General features: G+C 42.3%; 2 protein-coding genes across 2 annotated transcripts in view; one reads left to right on the top strand and one right to left on the bottom strand.

Annotated features, from left to right (window-relative positions):
- The window catches only part of LOC145392640 (uncharacterized), a 34658-nt gene extending 31608 nt beyond the window's left edge, over window positions 1–3050 (bottom strand). The window contains exon 1 of the mRNA XM_080266964.1: window positions 2985–3050. Coding sequence (XP_080123090.1) covers window positions 2985–3050 — 66 coding nt within the window. The remainder of the gene's footprint in view (window positions 1–2984) is intronic.
- A 9414-nt stretch (window positions 3051–12464) lies between these two features.
- LOC145392840 (phenoloxidase-activating factor 3-like) overlaps window positions 12465–16016 on the top strand; it is a 29764-nt gene continuing 26212 nt past the window's right edge. The window contains exon 1 of the mRNA XM_080267126.1: window positions 12465–12491. The gene's annotated coding sequence lies outside the window, so the exon portion shown is untranslated. The remainder of the gene's footprint in view (window positions 12492–16016) is intronic.

The raw sequence follows: 16016 nt of genomic DNA, 5'->3' as shown, positions 1-16016 counted from the left end.
GTCAGGACAAGTATATAAACAAGATGATAAAGTTGATGTACTCAAATGTGGATGGAATGGTATCTAAATTACTAGAGATGAATGATTATGTCAGAGAAAATGAATCACAAATAATATGCCTAACTGAAACAAAATTAATACCAAGGATATCATATGACATACTAAACTTGGAAGAATACAATATATGGAGAAGAGACAGATATTTAAAAAAAGGAGGAGGAATTATAATATTAACTAAGAAAAATCTAAAAGTCAAGGAAATAAAACTAGATATACCATCACAAGTAGAACTGATTGCAGTAGAGATCGACACATCTGAAGGTAAAGTAATTGTAGCAAATTTGTACATGCCACCCAGATCAAACACATGGGAAAGAGACGAATATGAGGACCTGGCAGAAACTACAATTCAGAGTGTAAGATCATTGCTACATAAAATGGAAGAGAAATCGGAAAGAATTATACTAACTGGGGACTTCAATACAAATATAAATTGGAATACTCTAGACATAAATAGCCAAGAAAGCTGTTGGGACCAAAAGCTCCTGGATCTCGTACAAGAGTTTTTCTTAATGCAACATGTGAGGGAAACCACCAGAAAAAGAGGACTTGATGTACCTTCAGTGCTAGATCTAATATTTACAAGGCAAGAAAATGATACTGACAGTTTAATATATCACCCTCCACTCGGCAAAAGCGATCATGCAGTACTAAACTATAACTTCAGGATAGCATATGACATAGTAAACAGCAATGATAGTTACAAAAAGAGCCTAAACTATAAAAAGGGAAATTATCAAGACCTAAAGAAGTATTTCTTGGAAGTTGATTGGGAAAATGAGCTTAGAGGACAAGATTTAAATGCTGTATATAAAAAATTTTGTGAATTTTATGAAATAGGAGTCCAGAAGTACATCCCACAGCACAAAGAAGCAGATAAGAAAATACAGAAATGGTTTAATACAGAATGTAAAAAATCAAAAGAAAGAAGAGATTTGTTGTGGAATAGATACAGAAGACACAATAGTGAAAGGGCGTACAATAATTACAAACAGGCAAGAAACGACTATACAAGAATAAGGAGGGAAGCCCAAAAACAGTTTGAGGAGGATAAGATAAATAAAAGTAGTGATCAACCAAAGCTGTTTTACAGCTATATCAGAAGCAAAACTAAAGTAAAAGATATAATACAATCCATTACGGACGAGGGAATCACTTATACACAAGAGAAAGATATTTGTGAAGCACTAAATAAGAATTTCCAATTAGTTTTTCCAGAAGAAAAAATTTTTGAGAGGGACTATGTGGAACACGCATGTCCACACATACTACCAGATATACAAATAGCAGAAGGAGTAATACAGGAGGAGTTAAGTAGATTGGACAGAGGAAGGGCTGGTGGTCCTGATGAAATTTCGTGTTGGGTATTACGAGAATGTGCAAAGGAGTTATGTAAACCATTATTTTTAATTTTCAAGAAATCCTTGAGTCAAGGTAAACTACCAGATATTTGGAAAAAAGCAAATATTGTCCCCTTATTCAAGAAAGGAAATAGACAAAATCCACTCAACTACCGACCAGTATCACTGACCAGTGTTGTAAGCAAGGTATTAGAAAAACCTATAAGAAAAGCTTGGGTAAATCATCTAGAAGAACACAGTATGATAACAGAAAGACAGTTTGGTTTCAGAAAAGGAAAATCATGTGTTACTAATCTGTTAAGCTACTATGACAGAGTAACAAACACAATACAGGAAAGGGAAGGATGGGTGGACAGTATCTATTTAGATTTCAAGAAAGCTTTTGACACAGTACCACACCAAAGACTTTTATGGAAACTGTACCATGAAGGAGGAATTCGAGGCAAACTGTTTTGTTGGATGCAAGACTTTCTCATAAAAAGAGAAATGAGGACAGTACTAAGAGGAAACTACTCATCATGGAAAGAAGTGACTAGTGGAGTACCACAGGGTTCAGTGCTGGCACCAATCATGTTTTTAGTGTATATAAATGATATAAACAGTAACACTGGAAATGAGAGCTATCTGAATATGTTTGCAGATGATGCAAAAATACAAAGGAGAATTACTAACACAGACTCTTGTAAAGAGCTACAAGAAGAATTAAATAAACTTCATGAATGGAGTAGTACATGGCAAATGGAATTCAATGTGGACAAGTGTCATGTAATCAAGTTTGGTAAAAGTGGAAAAAGACCTGATTGGGATTATAAGTTAGGAAATAAAACCCTATATACTTCAGAAAGAGAGAAAGACCTAGGTGTGATTATCAATAACAGACTCTCTCCGGCTGACCACATCAGCGAGAAGGTACGGAACATGTATACACTGCTTGCAAATATGAGAATAGCATTCACATACATAAATGAAGACATGCTAAGAAGGATAATAACATCATTCATTAGACCAACCCTGGAATATGCATCAGTAGTCTGGAGACCTCATCTCAAAAAGCACATAGACAAGATTGAAAAAGTTCAAAGGGCCGCTACAAGATGGTTACCAAGCTTAAGGGACCTAAGCTACGAAGAAAGACTAAATAAACTGAATCTACCAACACTACAGGAGAGAAGGAAAAGAGGTGACATGATAATGCTATATAAATGCATATCAGGAAAGGAGAAAATAAACATAAATGATTATTTAACATATGGAGAAGCATCAGCAAGAGGACACTGCAAAAAACTGCATAAGAAGAGAGGTGATAAAGACGTAAGGAAATTCAGTTTCCCAAACAGAGCAATTGATCAATGGAATGCACCACCGAATGAAATAGTGTGTGCCAAAACAATTCACAAATTTAAGGATATGTACGATAAATATGGTTTAAGACACGGGACAGTACGAGCTTGACTCATTCCTGTAAAGATACAGTTAGGTAAGAACAATTAGGTAAGAACACACACACACTATTCTCTCTCTCTCTCTCTCTCTCTCTCTCTCTCTCTCAGTAACAGTACTCACCGCAGTCACAATCCCAGAGATATAAGTGAGTTTAAACGGATCACAACAGCACTCTTTGAACACCATGATTGCGAATTTAGATTAAGTTTCTTCAGTCAGTTAATCCTTATCCAAATTTAACCTTTTAATCCAAGAAGTTCGTTTATGTTATTCCAAATTTTCTTCCAATTCTTTTTTTTTTTATTGTGAAGAGTCTTTGTACCGTGTTTTCCGTTACTCAGTTTTTACCCGCCTTTATTTGTCACCAGTATTTCTAGTTGAATGTATTTTTCCTTCTGTATGCAGTTATTTCACGGCTTTTCAATCCATTTTTGTAAAGTCACTTGCTTTTCCAATTAGTTTTTTTTTTTTTTTGGCGGTTTTGTTTCTATGGATCTGCTGTTTTTTTTTTGTTTTTTTTGTAGATATTGTCACTTCCTGGTCTTTCAGTCTGGTTTTCCTTGGGTTTTGCGAATGTGTGTGTGTGTGTGTGTGTGTGTGTGTGTGTGTGTGTGTGTGTGTGTGTGGGTGGGTGGTTTTCGTTGTTTTTCTGGTTTTCAAGTGTTTTTTTCTTTGATTCTGTTTATAAAGACGCTTCTCGGTCTCCCAAATCCGAATGGCCTTGGTTTTTGCAGACTCTCAGCTCTTGGTTTTTGCGGACGCCCAATCTCCGGTTTTGGCTTCTGGCTGGGTCACTCCCCTGCGGTTTGCCTGGGTGGAAATAAAATATGATGGTTAGATAATGGGAAAATATCAGTTTTTTTACTTATGTATTTTTCTGTATTTGATTGCATAGGTGTAGTCTGTTGATTATGTAATTGTTTATGTCTGTCAGTCAGGCAGTATTTATCTCTGTCTTTCTGTCCATCCATCCATCCGTCTGCCTTTCTGTCTATCTCTATCTGTTTGTGTTCCTGTCAGTCTACCTGCGTGTTGGTCTAGCTATCTATCTGTCTATCTGTGTCGTTGTGTATTCGTGGATAATAATCATCCAGTATTCCCAAGGCTAACCACCAATGATACTGCAGAACTAACGAAAAAAAAAAAGTATCTCTGACGTCATCTTATCAAACGTGTGTGTGTGTGTGTGTGTGTGTGTGTGTGTGTGTGTTGCCGTCTTGGTAAATAGATAAGAGTAATAGACGTAACTGGCGTGACGTAGTTTTCAGTTTATTGTTGCTACTCAGAGTGATGCGCTGACAAGGAGCCTAAGTGTGGTGGCGCTGTGCACACTAGGCAGAGCAAAGCATCTGCGGCGTCCACACGGGAGCCAAACCTCCTCATATTTCCCTGTGCCACGCCGTGAGAAGGATCCTGGTCCGTGTTTACCACAAGGTGGACGCCAGATCTCTACACGGTGTATGTACTGTACTCTACCTACAGGACGGTCCCACAAAAGCAGTTGCTTACTGAAATACCTGCCGCCGCCAGACCGGCCACCCCACCACTCCCCACCCCACCACCAAACCGCAGCTTCACTACCACCCCAGGAGGACACCACGGAGGGCCGGGTCACCGGGAGGTCAACCCAGAGCAAGAAGGACATTGATGCCCCCCTGTCCTGAGTCCCTCTAACCCTCAACCGCCTCGACGGAAACTACCCCGCCGGAAAACACGACCCTGCGGGCGGGACAGCACTCACCAGGTAAGGGGTGGGACTGATTCAGAGTCAGTCCCAAGCAACACCGCGGTATTGCCTCAATGCGTACCAGGGAGGGTTCGGCCACTGTACGCCCCTCAGTTGTACCCTTGTAGCGCCGCCACATCGGCCACTGTACGTGTGGGGGAAGGTTCAGCCACTGTGCGTCCTTCAGCTACAGCCATCTCTGGAGAAGGCCTCGGAGTGTCAGCTATTGAGCGCACTCCGACTGGCAAAAAGAGCAGCGGAGCGTCAGCTATTGAGCGCACTCCGATTGACAGAAAGAGCAGCGGAGCGTCAGCTATTGAGCGCACTCCGAGTGACAGAAAGAACAGCGGAGTGTCAGCTATTGAGCGCACTCCGACTGGCAGAGAGAGCCTCAGAGTGTCAGCTATTGAACGCACTCCGATTGGCAAGGGCCTCGGAGTGTCAGCTATTGAACGCACTCCGATTGGCAAAGACCACGGAGTGACAGCTATTGAGCGCACTCCGACTGGCAGGGAGAAGAGGAGTGGAACCACGATATCGGCCACTGTACGTGTCGGGGAGGGTTCGGCCACTGTACGCCCCTCATCCACTACCTCTTCCTACTACGGGAGTAACACCGCCACATCGGCCACTGTACGTGTGGGGGAAGGATCGGCCACTGTACGTCCTTCTGTTACTTTCCATGGGGCAGGCAGATCCACGGTATCGGCCACTGTACGTGCCGGGGAGGGTGTAGCCATTGTGCGCCCCTCATCTGCCTCTTCCTCCTTCGGGAGCAGCACCGCCACATCGGCCACTGTACATGTGGGGGAAGGATCGGCCACTGTACGTCTTTCAGCTGTAGGCCTTGGAGATCGCGGAACCGCCACGTCGGCCTCTGTACGTGTGGGGGAAGGATTGGCCACTGTACGTCCTTCGTCTGTGATCTCTGAGGTCTTCCTGGAGAAGGAGGTCCCTTGCGCGGCCGGCCTTTCACCTCTCGGCTGCGTGGGACGCCCCTCTCTTACTCCCTCCAGGTGTGGTTCCCTCGAGGTATTACCGGAGTGGTGGTGCGGCCCTGTGTCGGCCCTGCCGCCTACCCCTGGTCGGCCCCGGTCTCTGGCGAACGCTGGAAAGAAGAGGTGCCGCAGTCTGCCCCTGACGGCGTCCTTCACTAAAGGCGACCGCAGCACCCAGGCTCCCAGACCGGGCCGGCAGGCCCCGGAGCCTAGCCACTTGAGTTCTACTCCCCAAAGACTCTCTGCCCGGAAGAAGAGGCGACAGGCCCGCCTCCTGACGCTGTTCAGCCCCAGTCCAGAGGGCCGCCCTTCAGGTCGAGCGCCCCAAGTCCAGAGGGCCTCCTTGCACCCCACCGACGAGGCTCCGCCACGAGGGCCTCTCAGGTCGAGGCCCCCAAACGGGAGAGTCTCCCTGCACCCCCCTGACAAAGGAACCCCGGGCAGGGACGCCCCTATGGGCAGTCCACTGTCTCCTGCAGGAGGGCTCCCCAGTAGAGCCCCCTCCCACGCCCGGGCGCCACTTGTGTTAAGCCCCAGGAAACAAGGGCCAGTAGTGACTTAAGTGTATCTCCTGTGACAGAGAAAAACTACGGAGACGGGAGTGAACAGTGACCGTGAAAGAGTGAGGCCAGAATAATATTATTATAGTAACACAGTGAATTAAAATACCCAGGCAGAACAAGACAGACCAGTAAACTCCGACATAGAACCTGAGCACAGAGAAAAGCCAAAAGACATTGAACAGTGTCCCTGTGACTAAGTAACTTCCTCGAGTGTCGCGGCTCGTGCTGCAATCCATTATAGTAATACTCACTCTCTCGACCCTTGGCCCACTCCACCCTTAGTGCATCAGGTCGAGATTATTAAATACACGTTTTGCCTATAGACACAATACGGGTATATTGAACTTACGATCCACCAGCGAGATATAATTACAGAACTCTACCCGCTGCCTGTGCTGTGTGTGCTATATGTTATTGTGAAGTTAACTCTGTAACCCTGTCCCTATCATATCTTGTAACTCTTTGTATTGTCACAGTGTATTGAAATAAGCTAATAGATGTGTTAAGGTGTACTGCCTAGTTTTTATGCCCTGTTCCTTTGTGAGTGTTTTATTTCCGGTCCGGAAAGAGGACCCCGCTCAGTCGCGAGCGTTTTTGGCGCGAGAAGTCGAGCTAAAAACGCCTCGCATAACACTTACCATTCGTCGATGGGTCTGCTCGACCAGACATCGGGGTTAAACAACAACTACGAGTATCTGATGATTATTCTAAGCATCGGGGAGACATATATTCCTTTTACTCTAACTTGGTCTAAAATTGTTGTCTCATCTTGAATACCAAGTTGTGATAGTCACGAAGAAGTGCTAAGGAAAGAATGTATTCCTGCTATTTTGGGTTATTGTCTTTTTCTGCCACACAGAGTCACGTGAAAGAAGCTACAAAAGAATGAAAATCAGGGCCGTGTGTAGGTGAAAGAAGTATAGGAATGATGGGATTAACACAGACTCCTATGGCTCAGCTAAATAAAATCGTGTGGCGTTAGCTAAAAGAGAAGTGGTAGAGCTTTCCCGACCGTGAGATGGTCAGTGGAGGCTGTTCTTAAATCCTCCACATTCGAAAAGTTCATCAGAAGTCTGAAGAAAATCGTTGGGAGGTATAATAATGATAATAACAACAACAACAACAATAATAATAATAATAATAATAATAATCCATCCATCCATCCATCATCCAATCCTATATTGCCCCATGAGGAGCGTAGAAGCCTGGGGCTAGGCAGTTGGTCCCGACATTTAAGATGAGAGTGACCAGCCTCACTCTTCCCTGAGTGGCAGTACATGAGCAGTCAGCCCCAACCATCCCTTGGATATAAACCTTCACCGGCTTAATCCGACTGGAGCACAATAATAACCACCAAGCGCCAAATTTGGTTATATGGTTACCACCCAGCGTAGTAAATGGTTTCCTGGTGTACAGGAAACCATTTGGCTTGTCACTCAGCGTAGAGTCATCCATAGGCAGAAGGAAGAGGAAAGAATAATGGAAAGAAAGACAAGAGGGAGTGTAAAGTCACCCGTAGGCAGAAGGACAAGGAAAGAATGAAGGAAAGACAGAAGAGGGGAGAAGGAAGGAAGGATGAAGGAAAGGAAAGGGCAGACACCCGAGAACAGCACTACATCGAGTGAGTGGATGGTGAGCGTCCCTACATACCACATAATAATAATAATAGTAGTAGTAGTAGTAGTAGCAGCAATAGTAATAATTGTAGTAATGGTGGTGGTGGTAGTAGTAGTAGAGGTGCTTGTGGTAGTCGTAACAGTAGTAGTGGTACTATAGCAGTGGTAATAGTAAAAAATGGTGATAATTATAATTAGTAGAGGTAGTAGTAGTAGTAGTGTTGGTGGTAGTACCGGTAATTGTAGTAGTAGTTGTTGTTTTAATAATAATAATAATAATAATAATAATAATAAAGTCAAATGGCTGAAGGATTTAAAAACGGACCAGAGAGAGAGAGAGAGAGAGAGCGGGGGGGGGGAGACCAATCCACTGGACCAATCCCATATCAAGAGCTTTGCCAACGTCAATCCAAAACATCCTTCGATAAGATACAACATTCCGCAGATTTCATAAGGAGATAAAGGCAGTCGGTTGTTTATTAAATGCATTATTGAGACATTTATTGGATTTGTTAACCGTCAGTAGGTAAGGGTGATTCCGTTATCTCTTTAAATGTATTATTGTATCATAACGTAACTGACATGCTAACTCCGTCGCACCCATTCCTTAGCGATTTAGCATATTTTACTTCTAGCATTATCGTGTTTATATCAGTATTATATGCAAGAGGATACTAATGTGTGATGTGCAGAATAGATCGCTTAGGAGGAGGTGTTACGAAAAGTCCGAAGCCACTTAAACAAGAATTTGTCATCTTAGGTAGCACCATGACCCGTATTCTCGTTGGATGAGAATACTCCGTAACGCCCTTTCCTGAGCGATTTATTTTGCTTATTACACATTACTTACATGTTCTGTGTTCTTTACGTCTTTCAAACATCGTCATACTCTGCATAAGTAACGTATTAAAAAAAAAATAATAATAATAACCAGCCCTGTCCAAAAATAAATCGCTAAAAATGAGGTGTTAGGGAGCTTTCTTACCCAGTGAGCATACGGGCCTGTGGCGGCGTGACAATATTTGAATGATCTGTACCACGCACACTAGGACAAGAAGGTATAATAAGCAAAATGAATTGCTTTAGAGAAGGGGTTAGGGAACTTCCTCAACCAACAAGAGTATCGGACATGGTACTGTAGACGTGGGATAACAGGTTCGCATTTAAGTGGCTTTGGACTTTACGTAACACCTCGTCCTAATCAATTTATTCTCCGCATTACACGTCAATATGCTCTTGTGTGTAATACTGATGCAAAAAAAAAAAAAAAAAAAAGTTAAAGTAGAATATGCTGACTAAATCGCTATGGAGAGGATGCTAACAAGTCTGCAATAACACTTGGGCTCTTATTCATGTCAGTTAAGATCCCTAACACCTTTTCCTAAGCGATTTATTTTGCTTATTACACCATACTGCCTCATTCTGTGTTAAATGATTATATTCTTCGCACATTGCCATACAGTGCATAAATAACGTGCAAAAGGATATTGACCAGCCATATCCAAAAATAAATCGCTAAGGAAGAGGTGCTAGGGAGCTTCTTTTCCTGACGAGAATACGTGTCTTAGAAGTATGGCCATATGCATAACGACGGGAATCCTGTTTTATTTTTCCCGTCAAATTCCTTTATTCAGAAATCTTAGTGGCGGTTTTTCCTTGTGACTAACTTATTCTCTCTCTCTCTCTCTCTCTCTCTCTCTCTCTCTCTCTAAAAAGAGAGGGAATGAGTTAATGCACTATGATAGCTTGAGGGGAATAATAAATAAATACAGTACAAACAATATACGTCATATACTCATATTTACCAATTATTGCAATATATACGTCATATATTTACCGATTATTGCAATAAGGTGTGTGCAGGCTGATATGAGAGAGAGAGAGAGAGAGAGAGAGAGAGGAGGGAGGGAAGGGAGAGATTGCCCACCGTTGCGCGGCTGGCTTTCAACTGCAACGCAAGTATGGTCCCTTTGATAAGATGATATATATATATATATATATATATATATATATATATATATATATATATATATATATATATATATATATATATTTACTTTCAGATGATCAGATTCAGGTTATAAGATTATTATTATTATTATTATTATTATTATTATGGTGATGATTATTATTATTTTTAGTAGTAGTTGTAGTAGTAGTAGTAACAACCCGAAGTTCATCTGGAATGTTGAACCCAGTGGACTGCAGACTGATGATGCCCTTCTACAGGTCACCATCCTCCTTTTGGGGAACAGGGAAGTAGTTGTAGAATGTATACAGTAATCAGGCAGCTTTGTGTGTGTGTGTGTGTGTGTGTGTGTGTGTGTGTGTGTGTGTGTGTGGACGCCTTCTCGCGGTGGCATCTGTATAACTGGTCGGTTCTCTTGCCCAGTCATACAAACATTCCCCATTTCCCTCCTTATCCCCCGAAAGGAGGATGGTGGACTGCAGGGATAGGTAATTTCAGCCTGCAGTCCACTGGGTTTATTTTCAGATGAACGTCGTAGTAATTAACACTGGTCCGGCCATCATCATCATCGTCATTGTTACTTTATTATTATTATATTGTTATTATTATTATTATTATTACTACTACTACTACTACTACTATTATTATTATTATTATTATTATTATTATTATTATTATATATTGCTGGGGTCTTATTACAGTGTAAAAAAAAATCTGTTGCTGTGTAATAAGTACTATTCCCTTATTTGTTTTGCTTCAAAACTATAGAGTACTTATATCACCATCCTAAAACTTCGCTTTTGTAAACAGGGGAATGATTTTTTATATTTACTAATTTTCTGTAGAAAGAATGAGTGGGTTTGTCTTCCTTCGCGAGGAGCCAGAAGAGAACATGTAACTATGAAAAGTGACATGTAACAATATTGAATACATAATGAATGAAATAGTAGAAGTCTAGAATCGAACCTTTTTTCGTGATTTACGATTGTATAGTAGATCACTTTCACGGACCAGCCCCCAAATGTAGTCCCCCATCATGCTCACGTTATACTGTCCTTGGTATCCCCTCTCAAAGTCCATTATATCTTGATAGACGCGTTCTCTTTGCTCTTCCGAATGTGCACCCATGTTGTCCTTGAATTCATCAAGATGGGAATGAGGCATATGAATCTTGGGTGACATTCTACAGCCCATGGCGCCGTAGTTCTTTATGAGGTTGTCAATCAGCTCCATATGGTCCTCATCCCTGTGATTTCCAAGAAAACCCCGAACCATTGCTTTCAGGCTGTCCCAAGTCACTTTTTACACTTTCGAAAGCTTGTTGGGAAAATCCTTGCACTCCAGGATCTTCTTAACCTGTGGACCGACGAAAATACCGGCTTTGATTTTCGCCTGCGATAGCAGGGGGAAGAAGTCTCGTAGGTACTGAAATGCCGCCGACCGCTTGTCCAGAGCCATGACAAATTATTTCATGAGGTCTAGTTTGATGTGTGAGGGTGGCATCAGTACTTTTCTAGGATCCACAAGTGGCCCCCATTTCACGTCAAAATATGCCTTATAAGCTTCACACATCTTTACAGATGCTTCTACAGAATATTTCTTCTTTCTCCTTTTGATAAATTGACCACAAATATAGCAAAACGCATAAGCGGAATGCTTACAACCTCTAGATGACATCTCTGAAAAAATAGATACATTCATGTTTGCAATGACCGAAAAAACAAAAACAATGGTATAGAATTTAGAGTACAACAAAATTGGCATCATTACTGTAAAAATCCACAATCCATCCGTAATTCGATAACGAAGTGATATATAATATATATTTACAAGCCTTTCAACTAAGCTCCGCTCAGACTGACTTCAACTGACGGCGCCCACACCCGGAAAGGTACGGTGCGTCCAGAAACGGTTCGTGTTCGAATAATGTGCCTCAGCCAGTCACCGAGCTCAGCAAAATGACGTGCAATGCTGATATCGGCACATGCAGACACATGTAAAATCATTTATGAAGTGAAGCTTTTTGTTCACCCAAGAACTCACCTCACTCTGCCTAGGTAGCCATTTTTCACGTGTTTGGAGGCATAAAAATCACTCTCCTAGTCACAACAGCGAAGTTTGACGAGAGTAATAGCCATTTTTCATGGTTCTGAGACCGAAACTATCAGAAAATAACACCCACTACCCAGGAACAAAAATCGTGTTACATAGTGTTATTATATATTCCTGTATTCTCTGCGGTTAAGGAAGCTCCCTAAACCTCTTCCTTAGCTATTTATTTTTTGAAATCGCTGGTTAATGCCCTTTTGTACGTTACCTATGCAGAGTATGGGGATATTGGAAGTTTTTATATAACAGAAGAGGTCAGTAAGATGTAATAAGCAAAATAAATCGCTTATCGCTTAGGGAAGGGTGTTAGGGGGCTTCCTTATCGACGAGAAAAGAGGCCTTTGAGTGCGAGAGGTCGTATTCAAGATGGCATCGAAGACTCTTAACACCGTATCCTTTGCGATTTACTTTGTTTAGCACACCTCAACATTTTTTTTTACCCATTATCATTGTAGTTTGTATCAGTAACATACCTGATTATATCGATTTGTAATTTGTAGAATAAATCGCTAAGGAAGAGGTGTTATGAATTCTCCCAAGGCACTAAGAATTTGGCCTAATATGTGGCCTCTTTCAGGACTGGGTGGGATGATTGAAGACAAGCGGACTGCATGGGCTGGGACGATGAGTGTTGGGCCATGACGGGGTAAGTGTATGATGGTGATGTGTTTAGTGGTGGTGGTGGTGGTGATGATGATGATGATGATGTTGATGATGATGATAAGGATAATGATGATGATATTGATGATGTTGATGCTGTAGTGAATTTGTTGTAACTTGGATCTCTCTCTCTCTCTCTCTCTCTCTCTCTCTCTCTCTCTCTCTCTCTCTCTCTCTCTCTCTCTCTCTCTCTCATCCAGTAGCTTAGTGGCAGAATACAACACTGGCTTACCATTCTTTCCATAGCACTTCTTCGTGACTAACAATGCTCTTTACAGCTCAGGATTCAAGACATAGATGACAAGTTTAGGCCAAGTTAAAATGAAGAGAGTAATGGTGGTAGATGGAGCTTACTTAGTAGTAGTAGTAGTAGTAGCAGTAGTAGTAATAGTAGTAGTAATGCACCATAATAATAACTTAAAACTACAAAACGTACATACCTCGTTATTTTGCGTACAGTACTTTCACACATGTACACTTCCAGCACGCTTACATACGCGTGTGCACTTCGACAAAACGCGCATACCTGTACGTAGGAGTGTGTGCGCGTGGGTGTATGTGTACGTGTGTGCGATCAGAGCATAACTGGGTCTTTCTCCGTGTAGTGATAATGGAGATAGTGTTTATCGGAGGTTAATGCTGATAAGCTATCTTGGAGTATTTTTTAGCCGTAGGGGGTGTGCAGTGGAAGGGGGGAGTGAGGGAGGTCTCTCTCTCTCTCTCTCTCTCTCTCTCTCTCTCTCTCTCTCTCTCAGTTTGGTAGTAGTAGTAATAGTAGTAGTGGTGGTGGTAGTAGTAGTAGTAGTAGTAGTGGTGGTGGTGGTGTTTGTAGTAGCAGTAGTAGTAGTAGGGGTAGCAGAAGACTAGTATTGGTTGTGGTGGTAGTGGTGATAATAGTAGTAGTAGTAGTAGTGGTAGTAGTAGTAGTAGTAGTAATGGTAGTAGTAGTGGTGTTGGTAGTAGTAGAAGGAATAGTGGAAGTATTGGTGATGGTAGTGGTGGTGGTAGCAGTAGTAGTAGTAGATAATAGTTGTTGTAGTAGTCGTAGCAACCCCACCCTTATCTCAGTGTGAACCCAGTTGACGTAATCAACGTTGCCTTCCTCCTGCGCTCCACCATCCTCTTTTGGGGGATAGGGAGGAAGTCGAGGGACGTTCGTATAACCGCAGTAGAGCCACCCGGTCCTGTCAGTGCCACCACGTGAAGGCGTCCCTCTCCTGCACCGAAGTATATGCTGAAAGAATAATATATAAACACAATGAAATATTCTGGTTTAAGTGGTTATTTTATGCTTTATTACTCGAACGGACGAAAATTGCAGTCTCCATCTTGAAATCTGAGTTGTAGCACTAGATTAACACTAGAATATGATGCCTGTCAGGAAGAAGTACTATGGAAAGGATGTAGAGCAGATGCAGTGTCTTTTTCCATAATTGACCTGCGTGATATAAGATGCAGAAAGACGAAAATCTGAGCCAAGTTAGATTGAAAGGGGTATAGGAGAAATCAGCTTGAAAATGTCACGAGTTTTGGTGGAGATAAGAGGTGAGCAAGTAAGGGGCATATCAGTACAAGTTAGAGAGATATCATCGGTGTGGTAACTCGGAGATAGAGACAGATTAAGAGCAAGACTGATAATGGGGAAACTGAATTCATAAAATGTACAATGTATTGTTATGTGAGGATTGTATTTTAAAGAGAACGGGGAATCATTTGTAACTCTCTCTCTCTCTCTCTCTCTCTCTGTAGTAATAGTAACAATAATAGCGATAGTAATAGTAGTTATAGTAGTGGCAGTCATGGTTGGGTATATGACGCCTCTACACACCCTGAAGAGATCTTGGAATACAGACGAAACCTGATTCACATATTTCATCCCCTGCAATTATTATTTATCGTATACGAGGTGCTACCCAAAAGTTTCAGTAATTTGAACAGAGGAAGCCAACAGTTTGCGGTTTTGCCTTTTGTCGCTAGGAGGAGTCAGCAGCACCCCTTGTAAGTCAGTGTGGCCCCGGCCGTGTCTGTGAGCGGACGTGTTGAGATATGCTTACAATTGTAACGTGGTGTGTAGATGGTCTGGGGGTTTTGCAATGGTGGACCTAACGGAACAAAGAACCTCCATCAAGTTCTGCTTCAAGAGCAACAAGAAGGCTGCAGAAACTTTCCAGTTGCTTCAGTAAGCCTTTGGTGACAATGCCATGTCCCAGAGTAGAACATTTTTCTAGTACAAATGGTTCAAGGAAGGACGAACGTCCGTCAAAGACGATGACCGTTCTGGACGACCGTCAACGGCAACACCAGAAAACATCGGAAATGTTCGTCAGGCTCTCCTTGCAGATCATAAACGAACTACCCATGATGTTTGTGATATCGTTGGACTGTCGTATGGGAGTGTGCAGTGCATTTTGTCAGACAAGTTGGGCATGAGACGCATCACTGCTGAGTGATGAGCAGAAGGCACATCGCTTTGCAGTTTGCAGGGAACTCAAGAATCAGGTCAGATGATGCCACCTTCATATCCAAGGTCATAACTGGTGATGAATCATGGGTTTATGGTTATGACCCAGAGACAGAGCAGCAGTCATCACAATGGAAATCTCCCAATTCACTGAGACCGAAAAAAAAGCGCATCAAGTTTGCAGCAATGTCAAGTCGATGTTGATCGTTTTCTTCGATATCCAAGGGATTGTTCACAAGGAATTTGTCCCACCCAGTCAGTCTGTCAGTGGAAAGTTTTACTGTGAAGTTTTGCAGCATCTTTTTTTTTTTTTTTTTTTTTAATGTGAGGAAGAAGGAACCAAGGGCCACGAGCCCGCAAAATTGCTCCTTCCAAGCGAGAAACAGAATACAAGAGAGAGTCAAATTCAAGATCCAATCATTTCAAGATGCCTGGACACACTGTGTTTGAAAGACTGGAGATCATAGGAAGCAGGAAATACTGACAGAGGGAGACAGTTCCAGAGTTGACCTGTTGCTAAATGAAGGACTGGGAGTAACGGTTAACTCATGCATTAGAGAGTTGGACAGAAAATGGATGAGAGTTTGCTGCTAGACGGGTGCTACGCGCCTGTCGTAGAGGTGGAAGAATGCATGCAGGCAGTTTAGAGGAGCAGTTACCATTGAAGTAGAGATAGAAAAGAGATAAAGATGCAACAGTGCAGCATAGAGACAGAGGTTGAAGGGAGTCGGTAAGAGGAGGAGAGTTGATGAGACGAAAAGCCTTTGACTCCACCCTGTTGAGAAGAGCTGTATGTGGGGAGCCTCCCCACACATGAGAGTTGTACTCCACACATGGGCGGATAAAACTCCTGTATAGAGTCAACAATTGTGCAGGGGTAAAGAAGGAACGGAGTCGGCTTAGCACACCTAATCTCTTAGAAACAGATTTTACAAGATATGTAATATGATCTTTCCAAGATAATCCCCGAATAAATGAAACCCCAAGCATGTTCAAGGATGATGCTGGATTAAACTGAATATTATTAAACATTAGTGGGTATACCTGTGG

The sequence above is a fragment of the Coenobita brevimanus genome, chromosome 23 (genome assembly GCF_032717465.1).
Source record: "Coenobita brevimanus isolate Jiangsu-jjx chromosome 23, ASM3271746v2, whole genome shotgun sequence".
Taxonomy (NCBI): domain Eukaryota; kingdom Metazoa; phylum Arthropoda; class Malacostraca; order Decapoda; family Coenobitidae; genus Coenobita; species Coenobita brevimanus.
Note: the sequence above shows the minus strand (reverse complement) of the source record. Positions and strands in the feature narration are given on the sequence as shown.